The 19,386-nt window shown below is 38.5% G+C and overlaps 1 protein-coding gene across 6 annotated transcripts in view; it reads right to left on the bottom strand.

The window, feature by feature from the left end:
- ppp1r12a (protein phosphatase 1, regulatory subunit 12A) overlaps positions 1-19,386 on the bottom strand; it is an 84,363-nt gene that overhangs the window by 35,068 nt on the left and 29,909 nt on the right. For 5 of the 6 annotated variants that reach the window (XM_061912033.1, XM_061912031.1, XM_061912032.1 and 2 more), the window contains exons 2-3: positions 7,370-7,500; positions 619-737 (exon numbers count right to left, since the gene is read on the bottom strand). In XM_061912033.1, the coding sequence (XP_061768017.1) occupies positions 619-737; positions 7,370-7,500 (250 nt within the window). Of the gene's footprint in view, positions 1-618; positions 738-7,369; positions 7,501-7,689; positions 7,832-19,386 lie in introns of those variants that run through there. The other variant, XM_061912035.1, reaches the window with a different exon arrangement.

The raw sequence follows: 19,386 nt of genomic DNA, 5'->3' as shown, positions 1-19,386 counted from the left end.
TAACATCCAGGATCTTTAAAAACAAAAACTGTAGGTAGTTCTTACTGCGTCCAACCTCGGCAGCAATGGCTCATGGTGCACTTGAACAACCCTGCCAAAAGACAGGAAGCCCTGTTTGCCTATGCCATAAGAAGGCCATGACAGTGCGAATCGCGGACACTGCCCGCTCGCCCAGCTCTACTCTTGATCATCACAAAAAGTTGTTTGATGGGCAGCAAACTTATCGAGGCATGCCTTCATGGGACTTGGGGACAGAGTCACGCTGATGTTTCATCATCACAAGAGAACTCCAAGAATAGAAAGACCTGACTTTTCCGTTTTGAATCTTCACCAGAAGGCTGACATCACAGCTTACACAGAACTTGCTGTTATGCAAGCGAATGGGAAAAAAAAGCAAGTGACTGACAGTCAATGAGAAGTGAGAAACGTATTCATACATGCATGACATACTGATGGGGCCCCTAATCCGTATATGCTTACCACATTTAGAAACAGCGTGATTAACCTTTCAACAGCCTCCCAAAATATACTCAGTATTTTTCTGTAAGAATTATTTCAAAACGGCTGAATTTGAAAATAAGACTAATAAATGCATGGGTTAATGTTCAAAAGTCTCACCTTGCCGGTTGATTTCATTCTGGAGGAGCTCTTCCATGGCCTCTTCCTCAGCAATGTCCAGAGGCGTTTCACCCTCGCTGTTTACGACTCCTACGTTGGCCCCTTGACTAATGAGATACCTGCCAACAACAACATAGCGAGATATTTCAAACGTGAAGCGGACGTGCACTGATACTTGATCAGTGACACAGGCATCAGGAAAATAAACTTTTGAGGAGGCTTTGTCATGTTTTTGTCCCGCTGCCAGCGTCAACAGGGCGCCGCACCACCACCTGTACCGCTTGCTATGCAACACCTCAGTAGGTGCTGTTAGAATAGGATAATCTCTTTGTCAACTGCTACAGTCTTCAACTTGCGTTGAATAACTCATAGAAACCAGAGCTAAATCATTAGAGAACAGAAGCAGCACTTCTTCTAAGCAGTCTTTTAGGGTAAAGGTTTAGTTCATTTAAGTAACAAAGTTGCATAGAAATGCATCACTTTTACGCCTGCACGAATCAACATGTCCGAAAGGGGATAGCAAGAAGCTCATTTAATCCTACACCTTTTACATGTTTTAGCGATTACTGAAAGTTTGGTATTTCTTGTGTTTAATATTTTAATATTTTAAGGAATATATACCGTATTTTTCGGAGTATAAGTCCATCCGGAGTATAAGTCGCACCAGCCGAAAATGCACAATAAAGGAGGAAAAAAAACGTCGCACTGGAGTATAAGTCGCATTTTTGAGGGAAATTTATTTGATAAAACCCAACACCAAGAATAGACATTTGAGAGGCAATTTGAAATAAATAAAGAGTAGTGAACAACAGGCTGAATAAGTGTAGGTTGTATGACGCATAAATAACCAACTGGGAAGGTGACTGGTATGTTAACGTAACATATTATGGTAAAAAGTAATTCAAATAACTATAACATATAGAACATGCTATACGTTTACCAAACAATCTGTCACTCCTAATCGATAAATTTCAAAGGTTGTTGTGATCTCCGGGTAGAGTTGCGCGATAGACGGTAAAATTATATAAATTTGGCCGGCAGTAGAGGTTTTAATACTGTCGTTACATTATAATGCATGTTGATGACACATTCTAGCGGTGTCCTGCAAATCTGCCAGCAACAAGCAAACAAACACATCCTCAAGGCCCTTGTTAGAGATTAACTGCCCTCTACTTTTTAGCCTTAAAGGCGGCAAATAAACTAAGTTTGTTACAAGTATCATTCCTGGAGGACAAAGAAGTGCTAAACATGCTACACACTAGACATATATGGCAACCTTAAAAATAGAGTTCTTGAAATAGTAAGTAAACAAAGGTGGGCGGATTGATACAAATATACACCGTAACAATACCAAGTATAATAATAATATCATTGTATGGTATATATTGCGGGCAGCACGGTGGGAGAAGGGTTAGTGTGTCTGCCTCACAATACGAAGGTCCTGACTAGTCCTGGGTTCAATCCTGGGCTTGGGATCTTTCTGTGTGGAGTTTGCATGTCCTCCCTGTGACTGTGTGGGTTCCCTCCGGGGACTCCGGCTTCCTCCCACTTCCAAAGACATGCACATGGGGATAGTTTGATTGGCAACACTAAATTGGCCCTAGTGTGTGAATATGAGTGTGAATGTTGTCTATTTGCGATGAGGGGGCAAGTTGTCCAGAGTGTACACAGCCTTCCGCCCAATTGTAGCTGAGATAGGCTTCAGCACCCTCCGAAACCCCAAAGGGAATAGTCGATAGGAAATGGATGGATGGATGGATGGTATATATATACTGCAGCTATTAAACTGATATTTTTATATTGTCAAACAAACATTTTGTCGTTTTTGTTATTGTTGACAAACACAACAAATAAGTTCCTGAACACAAGGGGACGTTAAAGGAAAAAAACTAAATTTAATCATTCAATGATCGTAAAAATTTCAAGTACTGTATCAGTATCTGCATTGTTATGACCAATACTGCCCCTGTATCTGCTTGGTATTGGATTGATACCCAAATTTGTAGTATCGCCTAAAACTAATGTACAGTATCCAAACAGAAGATTAAGTGTTCATTTAATTTTAAGAGGTGTAGCTAGAAATATGTTACAGTATAAGGTAATCAGTCATTAACAGTAAATTAGCAAGTAGATTAATAACATCTTTGAGAAAAATAAACTGGGAATAAGGCAAATGGTTACCACATATGTCAGCAAAAAAAATTAGCAGCCTTTGTAATTTGTTTTGAAATAGTTATATCATTTATTTACTAAATAATATGTTGTGATATGTATAGTTATCAAAGAAGTCTACAAAATAAATCACGATATAGATTTTAGCCCATATCGGGGGGGGGGAGTTGTCAGTAGTCTGGTTTTGCGACAACAGGTTTGGAACAATTACTATAGGCCGCAAAGTTTAAAAAAATGCAGCAGCACAACAACAATATTCCAGCATCTGAAACCTAAGCCTCCAGAAGCGTATGGGAAATGCAAGTCTTAATGAGGCAAGCAAAAGCGCAACAACAAACAAACTGGCTAAAAAGCAGCTTACTGTGTTGGAATTATTTAAAGAAAGTATGTATGATGATACCATGTATGATGGAGAACAATCAGTACAGCAGTCGTTCTGCACAATGCCAAGATGTGTACTGAAACTCCAGTCCTCTCAATAATTTACTTATGTATTTGCACAATGTATAATACTTAAAAATAAAAACATACTCTTTCGTCCAAGACAAGTTAAGTTTGCACAATATTAATCTCAATTTTGGAGATCATTTTACACAAGTATTATAATTAAGACTAAAGTATCGGTTTAATATAGTTCTTTGAATAATGTTGTTCTTTTTAAACCAGATATACATTGTATTTTTTATGGAATTATTTTCAAATTATTCATTTTCCAACTACTAGTTTTTGATCAAATAAAAGAAGGACTTATCTCTGTTATTTGTACTCAGTTTCTTCAACCCTTTTAAAATGCACTCCGAAATGACCTCATGGGTTGTTATGCTTCAAAATCTTTTAAATGAAAAGTTGTTATTCATATTCTACGTATTCCTCATATAACATGTTTGTGACATGATGCCATTTGTATTATGTATGTTTTCATTAATTTTAAGAAATTGCAGTTTTTGTATTCCTACCCCACTTTTACACAAGTGGGGTCAATTGTTTTTTCTACAATTTTAAAGATAAAAAACATTTCAAAAATGTGGCTAATGGGAGTCACCACTGTAGTCTTCAAAGCCCTCTAAAACAACTACAAAACCCTCCAGCAACATTGTATATACACACTGCAAGTTTATATATAAAGTAGTAACAGAAACATTCATAACAATATGTAACATGTTCACTATTTACCGCATTTCGATAATTTTAATAATTTCCAGGACTGACTTTCGTGCATTGATTTCGGTTTGCATAGCAGCGCACGTCTGACTTCTGGCAACATGTGTGTTCCCACTTCCGGAATCATACACGAGTGTATATTCTAATCATGGCAGACTTGGCAACAGACAACGAAAACGACTATTTTTGGACAAATGACGATTTACAAACTTATAATTTTGTAGCAAAATGTACTGCTGCTTATAGAAGCAAGCACGAAGGAAGAGTGAGACGTTGAAGCAGATGGAAGCCGGGAGAGGGGATAGAGCAAAGTTGACGCTATAAATAAGGAATTTGGAGCAAAGCTATTTTGACATAAATTGATTGCTTACCCAAAATAAACAGGAAACATCCACAGTCAGTTGGACTAGACGAACAACGGTCCATCGAGTGAGTCACTTTAATATCGATCATAATACGTGCAGCACGCCACACGTGTTAGTACAACTACAGTACATATGCTGTCTTGCTAGCTCAGCTGTGTACAAAAAAAAACATGAAATGCGGGATAACACTCAACAGATACTTTAGTATGATTGTTCATATTTTTCAGTCAGTACAAATTTGTGTCGTATCACAGTGTTGTGCATCGCAAACTGAAATGCATTTAGTGTTGTTATAAAATATAGCTTATCTCTTGCTGTAATGAACTTTTACGGCTAATACTGTAGCACGCTGATGTGTTACTACGACTGAAAAAGAGTTCCTCTGTGTTCGCTCTTACAATAACAATGTCGCTACAGCATGGTTATCATACAGGTTACGGAACGTAAATTATTGTTGATAGTTTTTTTATTACATTTTTAAATTGATTTACAGGTAGAATTGATTGCTTTCATTAGCTGCATTGCTCGCCACCAAGAACGAGACGATTTTTAAATGATAGAAAGCAAAAAAAAACAAACCGTTATCGATAGGTAAAATTCCAAAAAAGGTGCCGTTTCTAACATGCCAAATGACGACGAGAGAGTCGTAAAAGAGAAGAGGGATTATTCAAGCGGGCGATTTATATATTAAGATAACTAGTGGAAGATGGCATAGGGATTCTCTTCTTTAGATTTTTCTTTTAGCAATGGAGATGTTCAGGGAACCCACAATGAGTCAAGTTGGCCACATGGACAGATGTATACGTCTCGATAAAACATTCATTTGAGTTGTTTACCATGTAAGCCCAAATCAAAACTGTTTTCCAGTTGCCAAACCTGGCATATTTCCCATGAGAAATGCTGCCAAAAATGTATGCAGAGGTGAGGAAGATCATAGCCACCCACATAAGTAAAGTCACTTACTTTCCGCTGACTACACCGTACGTGTGTGACAGGACAATACATCGTTGACTGGGAATTAAAAAGTGCCAGCCTGCCAATTTATTTTTTATCTGAGTTTGATACATTTTGTATTATTGGCACAGCTATGTTATTTATTTTACATAGAAAGAACAGTTTTCTGTTTTATTTATATTATGTAATTCTGTGCTACTTAAACAGTTTTTTTGTGCTGTTAATACCCATCCTAACTAACTGGGTTAATAAAAGTGCCAGTGACTGTTTACAGTAGTTGTCATTCAGTTCAATTTCAGTGAATCTCGCTCAAAAATGAACATCTTATATGTATACTTTCACCGTAAAATATATTGAGATATATATCGAATATCGAATTTAAGTAAAAATATATCAAGATATACTTTTCCGTCCATATCCTCTGTGCGATATTCTAAATCGTGATATTCGAGTATACGTTATCACGCAGTTGCTTTTAGCTGCACGCATTACAGTGCATGCTCTTCCCACGCTTTCTGGTTGCTCCTTCTCACAGAAAGCAAGCGCACCTTCTTACATAAGTCACGTCATACGTTGTATACGCCCTCGCGGAGCAGAGAGGTAGCAACATGGGTAACGTTGGTGCGGGTGGTAATACAAGAGAAAGAAGGTGCGAATCTGGTAACAAATGACGGAATAATTAATTCCCAAGAAAAACAGCAGGGGGTCACGTTGGTGCGGGTGGTAATACAAGAGAAAGAAGGTGCGAATCTGGTAACAAATGACGGAATAATTTATTCCCAAGAAAAACAGCAGGGGGTCTATCTCCTTATGAACAACATAAGGAGGTAACGTCCGCAGTAACCTACAACATAGCGAAGGACGTACACTGTTTGATATTCTATTATGCAGCTCATTTTTATTTGACACTTATTGAAATATTTTGTGTGACATCATGCACAAAAGTGCACTCATAACTTGCTTTAAAATGTCTCTGACAATCTTCCACTTTCTGTTTTGAAATGACATGATTGTTTGTGCCACTGCTTATTAACTGTTTGATAAATACAGTTTTGGTCAATTGACTTAGTTGTGATTCCCCTTTCTGTATGAAAGTTTAAAATGAGCATACATTAATGCAGTATGAACAAGAATATTTTAATGTAGACATATAGAATACCGGTGTGGTTATACTGTATGTATCAAGTGTCCATTCAAGGCTAAAGCAGAATATCGAGATATATATTGTGTATCGCGATATGGCCTAAAAAAAAGGGATATTAAAAAAAAGGCCATCTCGCGCAGCCCTACCCTGAATTGTACAATACTGTGGAAACACACAACACAGGTCTGCAGGAACCTATAGTTCTAGGAATTAAAGATTACAGGAAATCATGGTTCCTTAACCTTTAGTGGAAAATGTGCCAAAAAGTACTTATTGTTCAACTTTTGCAGCTCCATCTCTCATTGGATGCTTTGGAACTCTTCAGAAAGACCATTGTTGCCGTTGTCCTAACCCTTTGATGCGACTGTAATAGAAGCTTCTTGGACTAAAGCGGGCCTGTTGAGAACTCTCCACCCACATGAGATTGCAGAGCGCTCTCTCCATGACACCATGTCTCCATTAGTCACCACTAGTCTGATCAGCCACTTGACCTTTGCTTTCACTTGTGTGCCGCGACTTCTTGTTTTCTTCCTGTCGCTCTGACGAGTGGTTAAACTACCTGATGTTTGGTTTAGTTTGTCCTCACTCACTGTATATTTGCGATATGGTGTCAGACAAAATGTGTAGTGTGGCTGCAGCAGTAAATCAGGTCATGGCACACTCCCAATGTGCTGGGAAATGGGAGCCTTGCTCTTCTGGACTCTCTTTTAGTCTGTTTGAATATCCTCTGATAATACCGGCGTTGTTATCTGTAGACGCAACAGATCTTCTTCCCTAAAAAGGAGTAAGGGCGGGGAAAGCACAACCCCGTTTTCAATAGGATGACCCTGATCTGCCCTCATATTCAATGATATCGCTCTAGAAAGTGCAGCTGACCCATGCCATTAGCTGATGCTCCAAAAACGAGAAAATACAGGCAAACCTTATACTGTGCTAATGTATGCAATTGACTCACTCTGCGATGTCGAGGTATCCGCAGGAGGCGGCGGCGTGCAGTGGGATCCAGCCCTCATTGTCAGGCTGGTTGATGCCTGCTCCGTGGGCCACCAGGAAAGTCACCATGTCGACATTGTCGTCTATGCACGCCTATGGAAGTAGTGAGAAAAACGGGACAGGGATAAGGTCGTTGCATGAAGGAGAAACTATCTTTCTCACACAGCATGATTCTGCTGTGCAAAATTCACTCAGGTTATAAAAACAACTCATGGAGTCATACAGTATCTCCACATGCTAGGTACTGGATATTGCAAATACCACTAATAAAATCCTGCTCACCCACTATGCTTCAACACAGCGCCTGGACTGTCTCTCTCTCTCCTGGGGTTGCTATGACAACAAACTCATTGACAACAGACACACACACACGCACACACACTGAGAGAGTGGCCTCACGTTCAGGGCACACATCTGACTGCAACTCTTGTCCAAATTTGGGTGGTTTGCAATGCCGTAGATGGCCAAGACTGCTGAGCATCTCCACGGGTCTAACTAAGCTTATCTGACAGTGTGTGTGCATGCGCGTGTGTAAGTGTGTGTGGGTGTTCAGGCATGCCGAGGGAACATCTCCAGGCGCAGGTGGACCTGAAGAGAGTGGCTGCATCTAAACTAGTTTGGATGGCGGAAGGAAAACAAAGATGTGAACATTAAACATTTCTGGATTCTTTATTTACACGTCCTGAAAATTGATGGTGCCTCCAGGACAAGCGCAAGGTTTTGCTGTAGTAGTGTAGCTCTTAGTTTGAAGGAGTGTGTTGTTATTGGCAGAAAAGTGTTGAGAGCGAGTTATCCGAAGACAACAACGCAGATTGATTTGACATTACCAGACCGTCGGTGGTCTTATGAAGTTATTGTCAGCACTGGAGTGTCGTTCTCCATCATGTTAACGGCATGAAAAGGAGTGCGCTCGGCTTACGTGAAAACTGGGGAAAGGATGTACAGAAAAAAAAAATATTACAATGAGCGAACACAGACTTGATTGATAAAAGGACCTTTCTTGTGCTCACAGTGAAGCACTCAAACACTGCAGTGAGTCAATCTGGAGCAAACACGTCATTTAAACCTGTTTAGCCAGTGTGCCTCAGAGTTAGCTGTTCTCCAGCATGAAGCCCACTAGTTGGGCGACACAGAAAAATGAATTTCGGTTAATACATATTGTATTAGAGGGTGTAACAATAAGTTTTAACAATGATTCGATTCAGAATTTCTGGTTGCCAAAACAATTCAGGGACAATATCTTTTTTTCGAATGATACGATCCGAAAAGATTCAGTGAGTTGAAATTGATTCAGTAACGTTTTCAACCAGTTTGAAATAAATAATGTATACTGGACACAACAGGTGAAGTTTCCTATATTCCTATTATTTATTGTGAAGGGAATTAACGTATTTTTTGGACCATAGGGTGCACTGGATTTTAAGGCGCACTGCTGATTAGCGGGTCTATTAAAGTCTATATTTAACAAAACGTGCACCGGATTATAAAAGGCACACCAAATGGGGTCATATGATTATTTTTCCTACATTTATAACACTTCCTTGTGGTCCACATAACATGTAATGGTGGTTCTTTGGTCAAAATGTTGCATTGATTATGTAGTAAAGACCATCTTCAAGACGCTTTCCAGGCGTCTCTTCAAAATGCGTGCTTTGTGGGTAAGTCTCATTTATTTCTCCCTGTCATCTTTGTTGTACCAGTAGTTTTTAGTGCTTCCATAACGAATTGACAGATACAAGTTAAAAGTGTACGCAAATTTTTTATTAGAAATGGCAACAGCCTGAGATGAACCCTACACAAGATAGAGGGAAAAGAAAGATCTTATTGGCTACAGAGCAGACTACAATGGCCAACGCGTGCAAATTTCTGGGATTTATGCCGATTCCAAATACACAACAGCAGAAACCAATAGGTAAGAAAAGTTTGTTTTGCATAATAGGTCGAAACAAAAGAGCAGATAACGTCTCCAAATATTTTGGAGTCCTTATACACACACATCTTAATAATAACCGTGTATTGAAGCACAGTACGCATGACTACGGTAGCCGTAATGTGCTGATAATACATTAAGCAGTGCGTACTAAAACATTGACAGATTTTTGAGCACTCTGTGTATATTCTCAATGAAAAATCAAAGTTTTGGGCTTGCTTATTAGCGTCAAATTGCAGTGTGTGTGTGACTGCCATCTACAGGTCACGCTCCTCGTTACACAATGTACCAAATTAAATTGCTTCGAGGTTGGGAAGCACAACCAAAATTAGTAAGTACATTAGGCGCACCGGTTAAAAGAAGCATTGCCAATTTTTGAGAAAATGAAAAGACTTTAGGGGGGCCTTATAGTCTGAAAAATACAGTAGGTATTAGAGGTGGTAATCTTTGGGAACCTCACGATCCAATTACCATTCAGGAGCTACGATTCGATTAAAAATCGATTATTGATGTATGTTGATGCAGTTTTACATTTCTTTTCGTTTCACTAAATAAGCGTTTATCATTTGTAACTTTAAAAAATAAATTCATTTGGAATAAAAAACGATAAATTAAAACATTTGGTAAATTAATGAAAATGTGTGCAAAACTGGACCATAATTGCCCAACCGTAAATGAGCTGGTCGTATCTATCGGTGAGGTGGCTTGCTGCAGTCAACCACATTTTAGAACTGTCTGCATTACTTTATTTACAATAAATAAATCAATTATTGACATTTACTAAGAGATTCTATAATCTTCAATGTCCGAATTGCGAAGAATTTAAAAATCGATTATTTCCCCCTCCTTTTGTAGGTATTAATGAACTGATGCAAACAAGCAAGTAAACATCAAGTATTGGCCAATGAATTCACATCTTATTTGAACGAAGTGCAAACAACACTTTAAGTAGAATTAAAAAGCCAAACCCTTACAAATCCCCTTCTGCTCTTATTTTCAATATTCAAAAATGTTTCCATAAAACTCCAGTAACCAACATATTAAAAGTGGATTTACTTGCTAAATAAAGTTGTACGACTTACCCACATGTGTATTGTGTTCTGAGCACCAGTGTCACCGATGACAGACAACGTCTCAGGTGTGCGGATGCATTTACAAACCCCGTTTCCATATGAGTTGGGAAATTGTGTTAGATGTAAATATAAACTGAATACAATGATTTGCAAATCATTTTCAACCCATATTCAGTTGAATATGCTACAAAGACAACATATTTGATGTTAAAACTGATAAACATTTTTTTGCAAATAATCATTAACTTTAGAATTTGATGCCAGCAACACGTGACAAAGAAGTTGGGAAAGGTGGCAATAAATACTGATAAAGTTGAGGAATGCTCATCAAACACTTATTTGTGACATCCCACAGGTGTGCAGGCTAATTGGGAACAGGTGGGTGCCATGATTGGGTATAAAAAACAGCTTCCATTAAATGCTAAGTCATTCACAAACAAGGATGGGGCGAGGGTAACCAATTTGTGAGCAAATTGTTGAACAGTTTTAGAACAACATTTCTCAACGAGCTATTGCAAGGAATTTAGGGATTTTATCATCTATGGTCCGTAAAATCATCAAAAGGTTCAGAGAATCTGGAGAAATCCCTGCATGTAAGCGATGATATTACGGACTTTTGATCCCTCAGGCCGTACTGCATCAAAAACCAACAGTGTGTAAAGGATATCACAACATGGGCTCAGGAACACTTCATAAAACCACTGTCACCACAGTTGGTCGCTACATCTGCAAGTGCAAGTTAAAACTCTATTAGCAAAGCGAAAGCCATTTATCAACAACACAAAAGAACGCCGCCGGCTTCGCTGGGCCCGAACTCATCTAAGATGGACTGATGCAAAGTGGAAAAGTGTTCTGTGGTCTGACGAGTCCACATTTCAAATTATATTTGGAAACTGTGGACGTGGTGTCCTCCGGAACAAAGAGGAAAATAACCATCCGGATTGTTATAGGAAGTTCAAAAGCCAGCATGTGTGATGGTATGGGGGTGTATTAGTGCCCAAGGCATTGGTAATTTACACATCTGTGAAAACACCATTAATGCTGAATGGTCCATACAGGTTTTGGAGCAACATGTGTTGTCATCCAAGCAACGTTATCATGGACGCCCCTGCTTATTTCAGCAATACAATGCCAAGCCACGTGTTACAACAGCGTGGCTTCGTAAAAAAAGAGCGCTGGTACTTTCCTGGCCCGCCTGCAGTCTCCCATCGAAAATGTGTGGCACATTATGAAGCGCAAAATACGACAGCGGAGACCCCGGACTGTTGAACGACTGAAGCTCTACATAAAACAAGAATAGGAAAGAATTCCACCTTCAAAGCTTCCAACAATTAGTTTCCTCAGTTCCCAAACGTTTATTGAGTGTTGTTAAAAGAAAATGTGATTTAACACAGTGGTGAACATGCCCTTTCCCAACTACTTTGGCACATGTTGCAGCCATGAAAATCTAAGTTAATTATTTGCAAAAAAAAACAAAGTTTATGAGTTTGAACATCAAATATCTTGTCTTTATAGTGCATTCAACTGAATATGGGTTGAAAAAAGATTTGCAAATCATTGTATTCCGTTTATATTTACATCTAACACAATTTCCCAACACATATGGACACGGGGTTTGTATGTATGCATGCATGCATCCCTGTTGATTGTGTTGGTCCCTCACTTCCTTCCATAGTCTACTTGTTTGATCTCTCGTATTAATTTATTTGTGGTTAATTTACTTCTCCTTGGAAAAAAGATTTGCAAATCATTGTATTCCGTTTATATTTACATCTTACACAATTTCCCAACATATATGGACACGGGGTTTGTATGTATGAATGTATGCATCCCTGTTGATTGTGTTGGTCCCTCGCTTCCTTCCATAGTCTACTTGTTTGATCTCTCGTATTAATTTATTTGTGGTTAACTTACTTCTCCTTGGCTGCCATGTTGTTGTGTTTTGGAAGTCGATGCATCGCTGTAACTTTTCACTTCCATTGTAGTAATGTTGTGTTGCGGCATTATATTATTGTGTTGTGTAGTTTGTATTTGTTGTGGCTTTTGCCATCCTGCCAAGCATAAAGTTGTTGTGTTGAAACTAATGATATTGTCGTGTAACGTTTGTTACGACCTTTCTTGACCACTGTAGCTACCCATAATTTTTGGTTATGACAGACTTAACATCTAATCTCCCCATCATTAAGTGTTTAACCTCATATAGAGTAGGGTTGGGCGATATGGACGAAAAAGTATATCATTCTCGATATATTTTTACTTAAACTCGATATTTGATATATATCTCTATATATTTTCCGGTGAAAGTATACCTATAAAAATATAACATTTTAAATGAGATTTACTGAAATTGAAGTGAATGACAACTGTACTGTAACTAGTCAGTGGCACTTTTATTAACCCAGTTAGTCAACATGGGTATTAACAGCACAGAAAAGAAACTGTTTGGCCATGGATGAAGTGCTGGCTGTCTAGAGCTGGGACCCGAAGTTGGACCGCTCACATCCGTTGGGGAAATCTCTGCACTGCTGACCCGTCTCCACTCGGGATGGTCTCCTGTTGGCTCGACTATGGACTGGACTTTCACAATATTATGTTAGACCCACTCGACGTCCATTGCATCCGGTCTCCCATCTGCGGTCATCTCCAAGGTTTCTCATAGTCAGTCACATTGACATCCCACTGGGTTGTGAGTTTTTCCTTGCCCTTATGTGGGCTCTGAACCGAGGATGCCGTTGTGGCTTGTGCAGCCATATTAATATATTTTCTTAATTCCTATCTTGTTTAAACATATATTGATGTATCTTACAAACTCAATATATCGCCCAGCCTTAATATAGAGTCTGCCTTTCTAGAATCCAATGTTTTCCTTTTTCTAGTATCGATAAAATTGATCGAGTCCCTTTTAAACAATCTTGGATCAATACATACTGTATCTTCCGGGAGGGAGGCAAACTCGCAGAGCACAGATCAATGTCGTTGAATCCAAGGCACATAAATGAATATATTGACTAATTTTTACATTCCTATAATTTACACATTGATAGTGAGGCAGCATTGTTGGTCATACAAATCCTTTGGGGTGACAGATAAGTAAAACATGTCACAAGATACACAGTGACAAGGACATAAAGGCTGCATTGTAACATAACGACGCACTTGATGGCCTTGACAGTGGGCAAGGTACGTCGTCTAGCTAAATGGAAACGTATGGAAGCTGGGCTAATCGAATCAAGAGTTGCAGAATGTTCCATTTTGTTAGTTGATGGACAAGCCAAAAAGATTCATGTACCCATGATTAGGCTGGACAAAACGGGCAGCAAAAGGTCACACCGGTCGCTTCTGAAACGTTAAAAGAAACGGATTTCATCCATGAGAATGGGAAGTAAAGGCCGACTCGTTTACAGAAAGGTTAAACAAAAGGAAGCAGAGATTTCAGTTGTACTAAAAACTATAAGGTAACATTCAGCAGTGTTTAAAAAGGAGAGCAGAAAAAAAGGAAGCCTATCCAATATATGGAAATAACATTTTACAACATAATGAAATATATACAGTGTCCACATGAATTTCAAGACATACTCCCCACAAGCACCACACAGAAAATGGCAAAAAAAAAAAAAAAACATGCGCCCATGACGTGCGCCCAAGAAGGGAGGCTGGCCTGTTGCCCTGACAACAAAGCCAAAAAGAGAACACGGGTTCAGAGCTTGTCAAGCTTTTGTAAGAAACATAAATAAATAGAGAAAGGAGTTCATTTTAAAGCAACACGGGGGTTGCTCTCATGGCCGCAACAAAAAAAGAAAAAAGCACAAGACGTCTAGTGCCGAGAAGAGCGTCTCAAGGTGCCATCTTTGTTTTTTTAACCTCTTGCAGGCAAGACTTAACCATGACAACGGCCGGTCTCATGACTTTATATGGCCAAAAGGCAGATGCTTTATTATCCACATTATTTGGAGCAGTCATTTTCACACATGAAGGGATTTATAACACAGCATAAAGAAAAGAACACGGTGAAACAAGAAAAACACCATCACCCATCTATCGAAGAATGGAAGCTAACATGATGATTTTATAGTACTGACCGAACTACTACAGCCTGAGAGCTAGCCCATTAGCTGTACAGAACAGCAGGAATCAAAATAAAGTAAAAGAAAAACCTCATCACCGCTAATAACAGCAGTCATGATGAACACGCATCAGTCCATCTTAACAGGAAGTGTTAACACACCAGAATGACAACTGAGTGCAACATATGCGTCTTCCCCTACAGTGGACAGAGTATAGCTACTGTTTGGATAAAAAAAAAGTATGTTTATTACCAAAGGGAGCAAAGTGTTTCATTTAGCTACACTGGAGGGGGCACAGGCTGGGTGTCAAACCGCTGAACGACCTGTTAAAAAGGGCTGGACATATATGATAAAAATAACAATCATGATTATTTATTTATATTGTAATCATGATTAATAAAATGATTCATTAATTTAAATACCAAAAAAACTCCACTTTTATTAATAGTTTTGAAAAAAAACGGATATAAATTGGTAATTAATAAACCACGACAAGTAAAATAGTAGTAATAATACATTTAAAGGGGAACATTATCAGCAGACCTATGTAAGCGTCAATATATACCTTGATAGTGCAGAAAAAAGACCATATATTTTTTTAACCGATTTACAAACTCTAAATGGGTGAATTTTGACGAATTAAACGCCTTTCTGTTTATCGCTCTGGATGCGATGACGTCAGAATGTGATGTCGCCGAGGTAATACAGCCGCCATTTTCATTTTCAACACATTGTAAACACCGGGTCTCAGCTCTGTTATTTTCCGTTTTTTCGACTATTTTTTGGAACCTTGGAGACACAATGCCTCGTTGGTGTGTTGTCAGAGGGTGTAACAAAACTAACAGGGAGGGATTCAAGTTGCACCACTGGCCCAAAGATGCGAAAGTGTCTGCTGCTAGACCCCCATTGAATGTGCCAAAGTGTCTCCACATTTTACCGGCCATGACAGACATGGCACAGAGATGTATGGATAACCTGCAGATGCATTTGCAATGATAAAGTCAACGAAATCACAAAGGTGAGTTTTGTTGATGTTGACTTATGTGCTAATCAGACATATTTGGTTGCGGCGTGACTGCCAGCTAATCGATGCTAACATGCTACGCTAATAGATGCTAACATGCTATTTAATGGCGGTGCTAAAGCAGACATGGCACAGAGATGTATGGATAACCTGCAGATGCATTTGCAACTATAAAATCAACGAATTCACAAATGTGAGTTTTGTTAATGTTGACTGCCAGCTAATCGATGCTAACATGCTGCGCTAATCGATGCTAACATGCTATGCTAATCGATGCTAACATGCTATTTACCGGCGGTGCTAAAGCAGACATGGCACAGAGATGTATGGATAACCTGCAGATGTATTTGCAACTATATTACGTTTCTTTCCACCCACATTTAATGCGAAAAAAACACTTACCAATCGACGGATTCAAGTTGCTCCATTATCACAAAATGCGAAAGTCCTGATCGTTTGGTCCGCACATTTTACCGGCGATGCTAACGCAGCTATTCGGCCATGCTATGGCTATGAATAGCGTCTCAATAGCTTCAGTTTCTTCTTCAATACTTTCATACTCCAACCATCTGTTTCAATACATGCGTAATCTGTTGAATCGCTTAAGTCGCTGAAATCAGAGTCTGAATCCAAGCTAATGTCGCTATATCTTGCTGTGGTATTCCCATTGTTTGTTTACATTGGCAGCACTGTGTGACGTCACAGGAAAATGCATAGTGGTTTCGAAGATAGTGAAAATAAGGCACTTAAAAGATTTATTTAGGGATATTCCGGGACCGGCAAAAGTTTGAAAAAAAATTCAAAAAATACAACAAGCCACTGGGAACTGATTTTTATTGTTTTTAACCCTTTTGAAATTGTGATAATGTTCCCCTTTAAGACTTAGACTTCCTTTTTATTGTCATTCAAATTTGATCTTTACAGCACAGATAGACAGCAAGATAAAAATAATACAATTAAATGTTTCAGTTTTGTTTTTAATTGAATTTTTTATCTTTTACACTTAATTTACCACCCTACAGAACAATTTTAATTAAATGCAAAAATCTTCACATTTATTGGTGCAATACATCTGAACATGTTTTGTATTTTAGGTTAAAGCATAATAACTACGTAAATGTATCAAGTGCTTTAAAGTACATTATGCTCGTGTTAGGTATGTTTCTGAAATCTTAATTTTGTTAGCACAGACAGACCGGATGTGGCGCACAGCGCTATTATTGTGAAGGGAGGAAGTGTGCTGTACTGTTGTTCTTAGCTTGACGAGTAAGGAGACAATTTGAGGCTGTAAAAAAAAAAAGAGCTTCTCAAGTTGCAACTGCTATTTGTACATTGATCTTACATCAATGTCGTTGTTCACAACACAGACAGATGAGGTGTGTTGTTCTTGTAAGCTTTAACTTCATGGTTTAGGGGCTGTCTCCAGACGGGAATACTGAACAGTCCAAACACATTTTCCCCAAACAAATGTTCATTCTCCTCACAATGACAGTATTGACATTTATGTCAATTTCCCTGATATTCTGCGTAAAACAGCGGATTTCACTTTAAAACATGTTTGCGATTCGGTATGCGGTTGCATATATGCGGACATCAAGTTACTTTTATTTTTATTTTAGTGATTGATTAAGCATACTAGCGCTGTGTAAAATAAGTAGCTATCAGTTAGACTCCAAACTTCTAACAGACATGCTGTATTGGATTTACATAATTTACCCACAGGACTTAATTTATTTTTAGAGAGTTTCGGTCCGACAGGGTTTTCACAGGACACATTTCCAGTGTTGTGTTGTTACACTAAGAAGCCACGGATGTATACTGCTCTATTGCTGATTTAAAAAACTACCTCTGAATATCATTAAAACAATTAGCCCGATGTTTTGGCACATCTTCTTTGACTCGTCCTGAAATGCTACAGTGCTTGGTTTGCATTCATTCGCTCATCTCTTTCAATGTCACTGGCTCCGAAATTTGCACCCACGTTTCATGGCCAATTATCTTTTTTTTTTTTTTTAAATTATAATTTCATGGTCGTCAGAAGCCATAACTGTAAATTAAATCAAAATTTGGTTAATTTTTCAACTCTACTCCACACCTCGTAGCAATGTAATGCTACGGTACTGTCACATCCTTATGTAGAAAACAACACAAAAACACCAACAGTCTGATCCAATTCTTTATCCACACTGTGGTTTGGTATGATTTTACCTTCCATTTTGCTGCAGAGTCTAGCTTTGATGGTAGTGTGTGGTAGGGCTATACCATTGAAACTTTTTCACTTCCAATATGATGCCAAGATTAGAGCCTTAAGAACTGGCCAATACCAATATTATTCGATACAACAGCAGCAAAAATCATACAAATTTACATTATTTGTAGTTTGGAATGTCAGAAAATGGTTGATCAAGTGAAATGACTTAAAAATATGAAACATTATTATTACAGTCTGAAATTGACCTCGTGGAAATTGTTTTTTGCGACACCTGGTAGCCACAATCATCAATGTGCTTAGCTGTTGTGTAGCTGCTAGCTTCTACTAGCCTATAACTTACCGTGTTTACATTTTGTAAAAGACTTGAATAAAATAAAAAGAAAGAAAAAGCCAACCTTGTGTGCTTATTAGAGGACATTTGGATGTTAACTGGCTGTCAAGCTTTACACAAGTAAATACTCAGCAGGACTGCAAAAATTCACCAAAAATTAGGTCTAACTAAAGTCACTGGACAGGAAAAAATATCTTCATTGTGGAAATTTCTGAAAGTTCCATATCACACTGAACTAAAATGAGAATGGAGTTGCTGTCATAATTCGTTTTAAGTTTTGCTCTCCTGTCTTTCAATTATCCACATTGGGATTTTCCAGCAGCCCCAATATGAAAGCTTATTGCCATGGTTTGTGTATTCATATATGCACGGGACAATTTTGATACTTGTGACTAGAGATATTTACCGAGTACTGGTATTTTTTGGAACCAGTTCTACTGTGGTCAGTCCAGGAAGACAGTCAAGATTCTGGACAAATGATATGGATATTGTTTTTTTTCCCAGCTGACCGTCATAGTTATGACACAATGTCACTTTCACTTCAGTTGCCGCTGCTACATATAAAAAAAAAAAAAATGGGTAGGATCTGAGAATCAGCTTTGAACTGAAGTGTGTACCACAACAATAGTTCTTCCTCAAAAGATCCCTCAAAGTTTTGCACGCTAATAAGAGTGAACACACTTTTCTCACGACTGCCTATACCGCGCTTAATCGACCGTCCTTTTAGCAATCCAGTAAACCACAGATCAATAATAATTCACTCTGAAAAGTAAAAAATTAGGTAATATAATAATCCAAAAAGTTGCTCTAAAGCAGGGGTCTCAAACTCAATTTACCTGGAGGCCAACGGATGCAGAAACTGGGTGAGGCAGGGCCGCAAGAAAAGATTTCTTTAAAAAATCTAACATGCACTTTTTAATGAATTCACCTTCTATGAATGGCTTTCCCGCCCTAGCAACATACTTGCCAACCCTCACGATTTTTCCAGGAGACTCCTGAATTACAGTGCACCTACCTACAATCTACCGGTGCAACCATTCTCCCTAATTTGTCCCAATTTCCACCCGGGCTGCCGTGACTGCACTGCCTTTAACGTCCTCTACAACAGTGGTTCTCAACCTTTTTTCAGTGATGTACCCCCTGTGAACATTTTTTTAATTCAAGTACCCCCTAATCAGAGCAAATCATTCTTGGTTGAAAAAAAGAGATGAAGTAAAATACAGCACTATGTCATCAGTTTCTGATTTATTAAATTGTATAACAGTGCAAAATATTGCTCATTTGTAGTGGTCTTTCTTGAACTATTTGGGGAAAAAAGACATAAAATAACTAAAAAAAAACATAA

The sequence above is a fragment of the Nerophis ophidion genome, linkage group LG10, assembly GCF_033978795.1.
Source record: "Nerophis ophidion isolate RoL-2023_Sa linkage group LG10, RoL_Noph_v1.0, whole genome shotgun sequence".
Classification (NCBI taxonomy): Eukaryota; Metazoa; Chordata; class Actinopteri; order Syngnathiformes; family Syngnathidae; genus Nerophis; species Nerophis ophidion.
The sequence above is the reverse complement of the archived record's forward strand: the minus strand, read 5'-3'. Positions and strand labels throughout refer to the sequence as shown.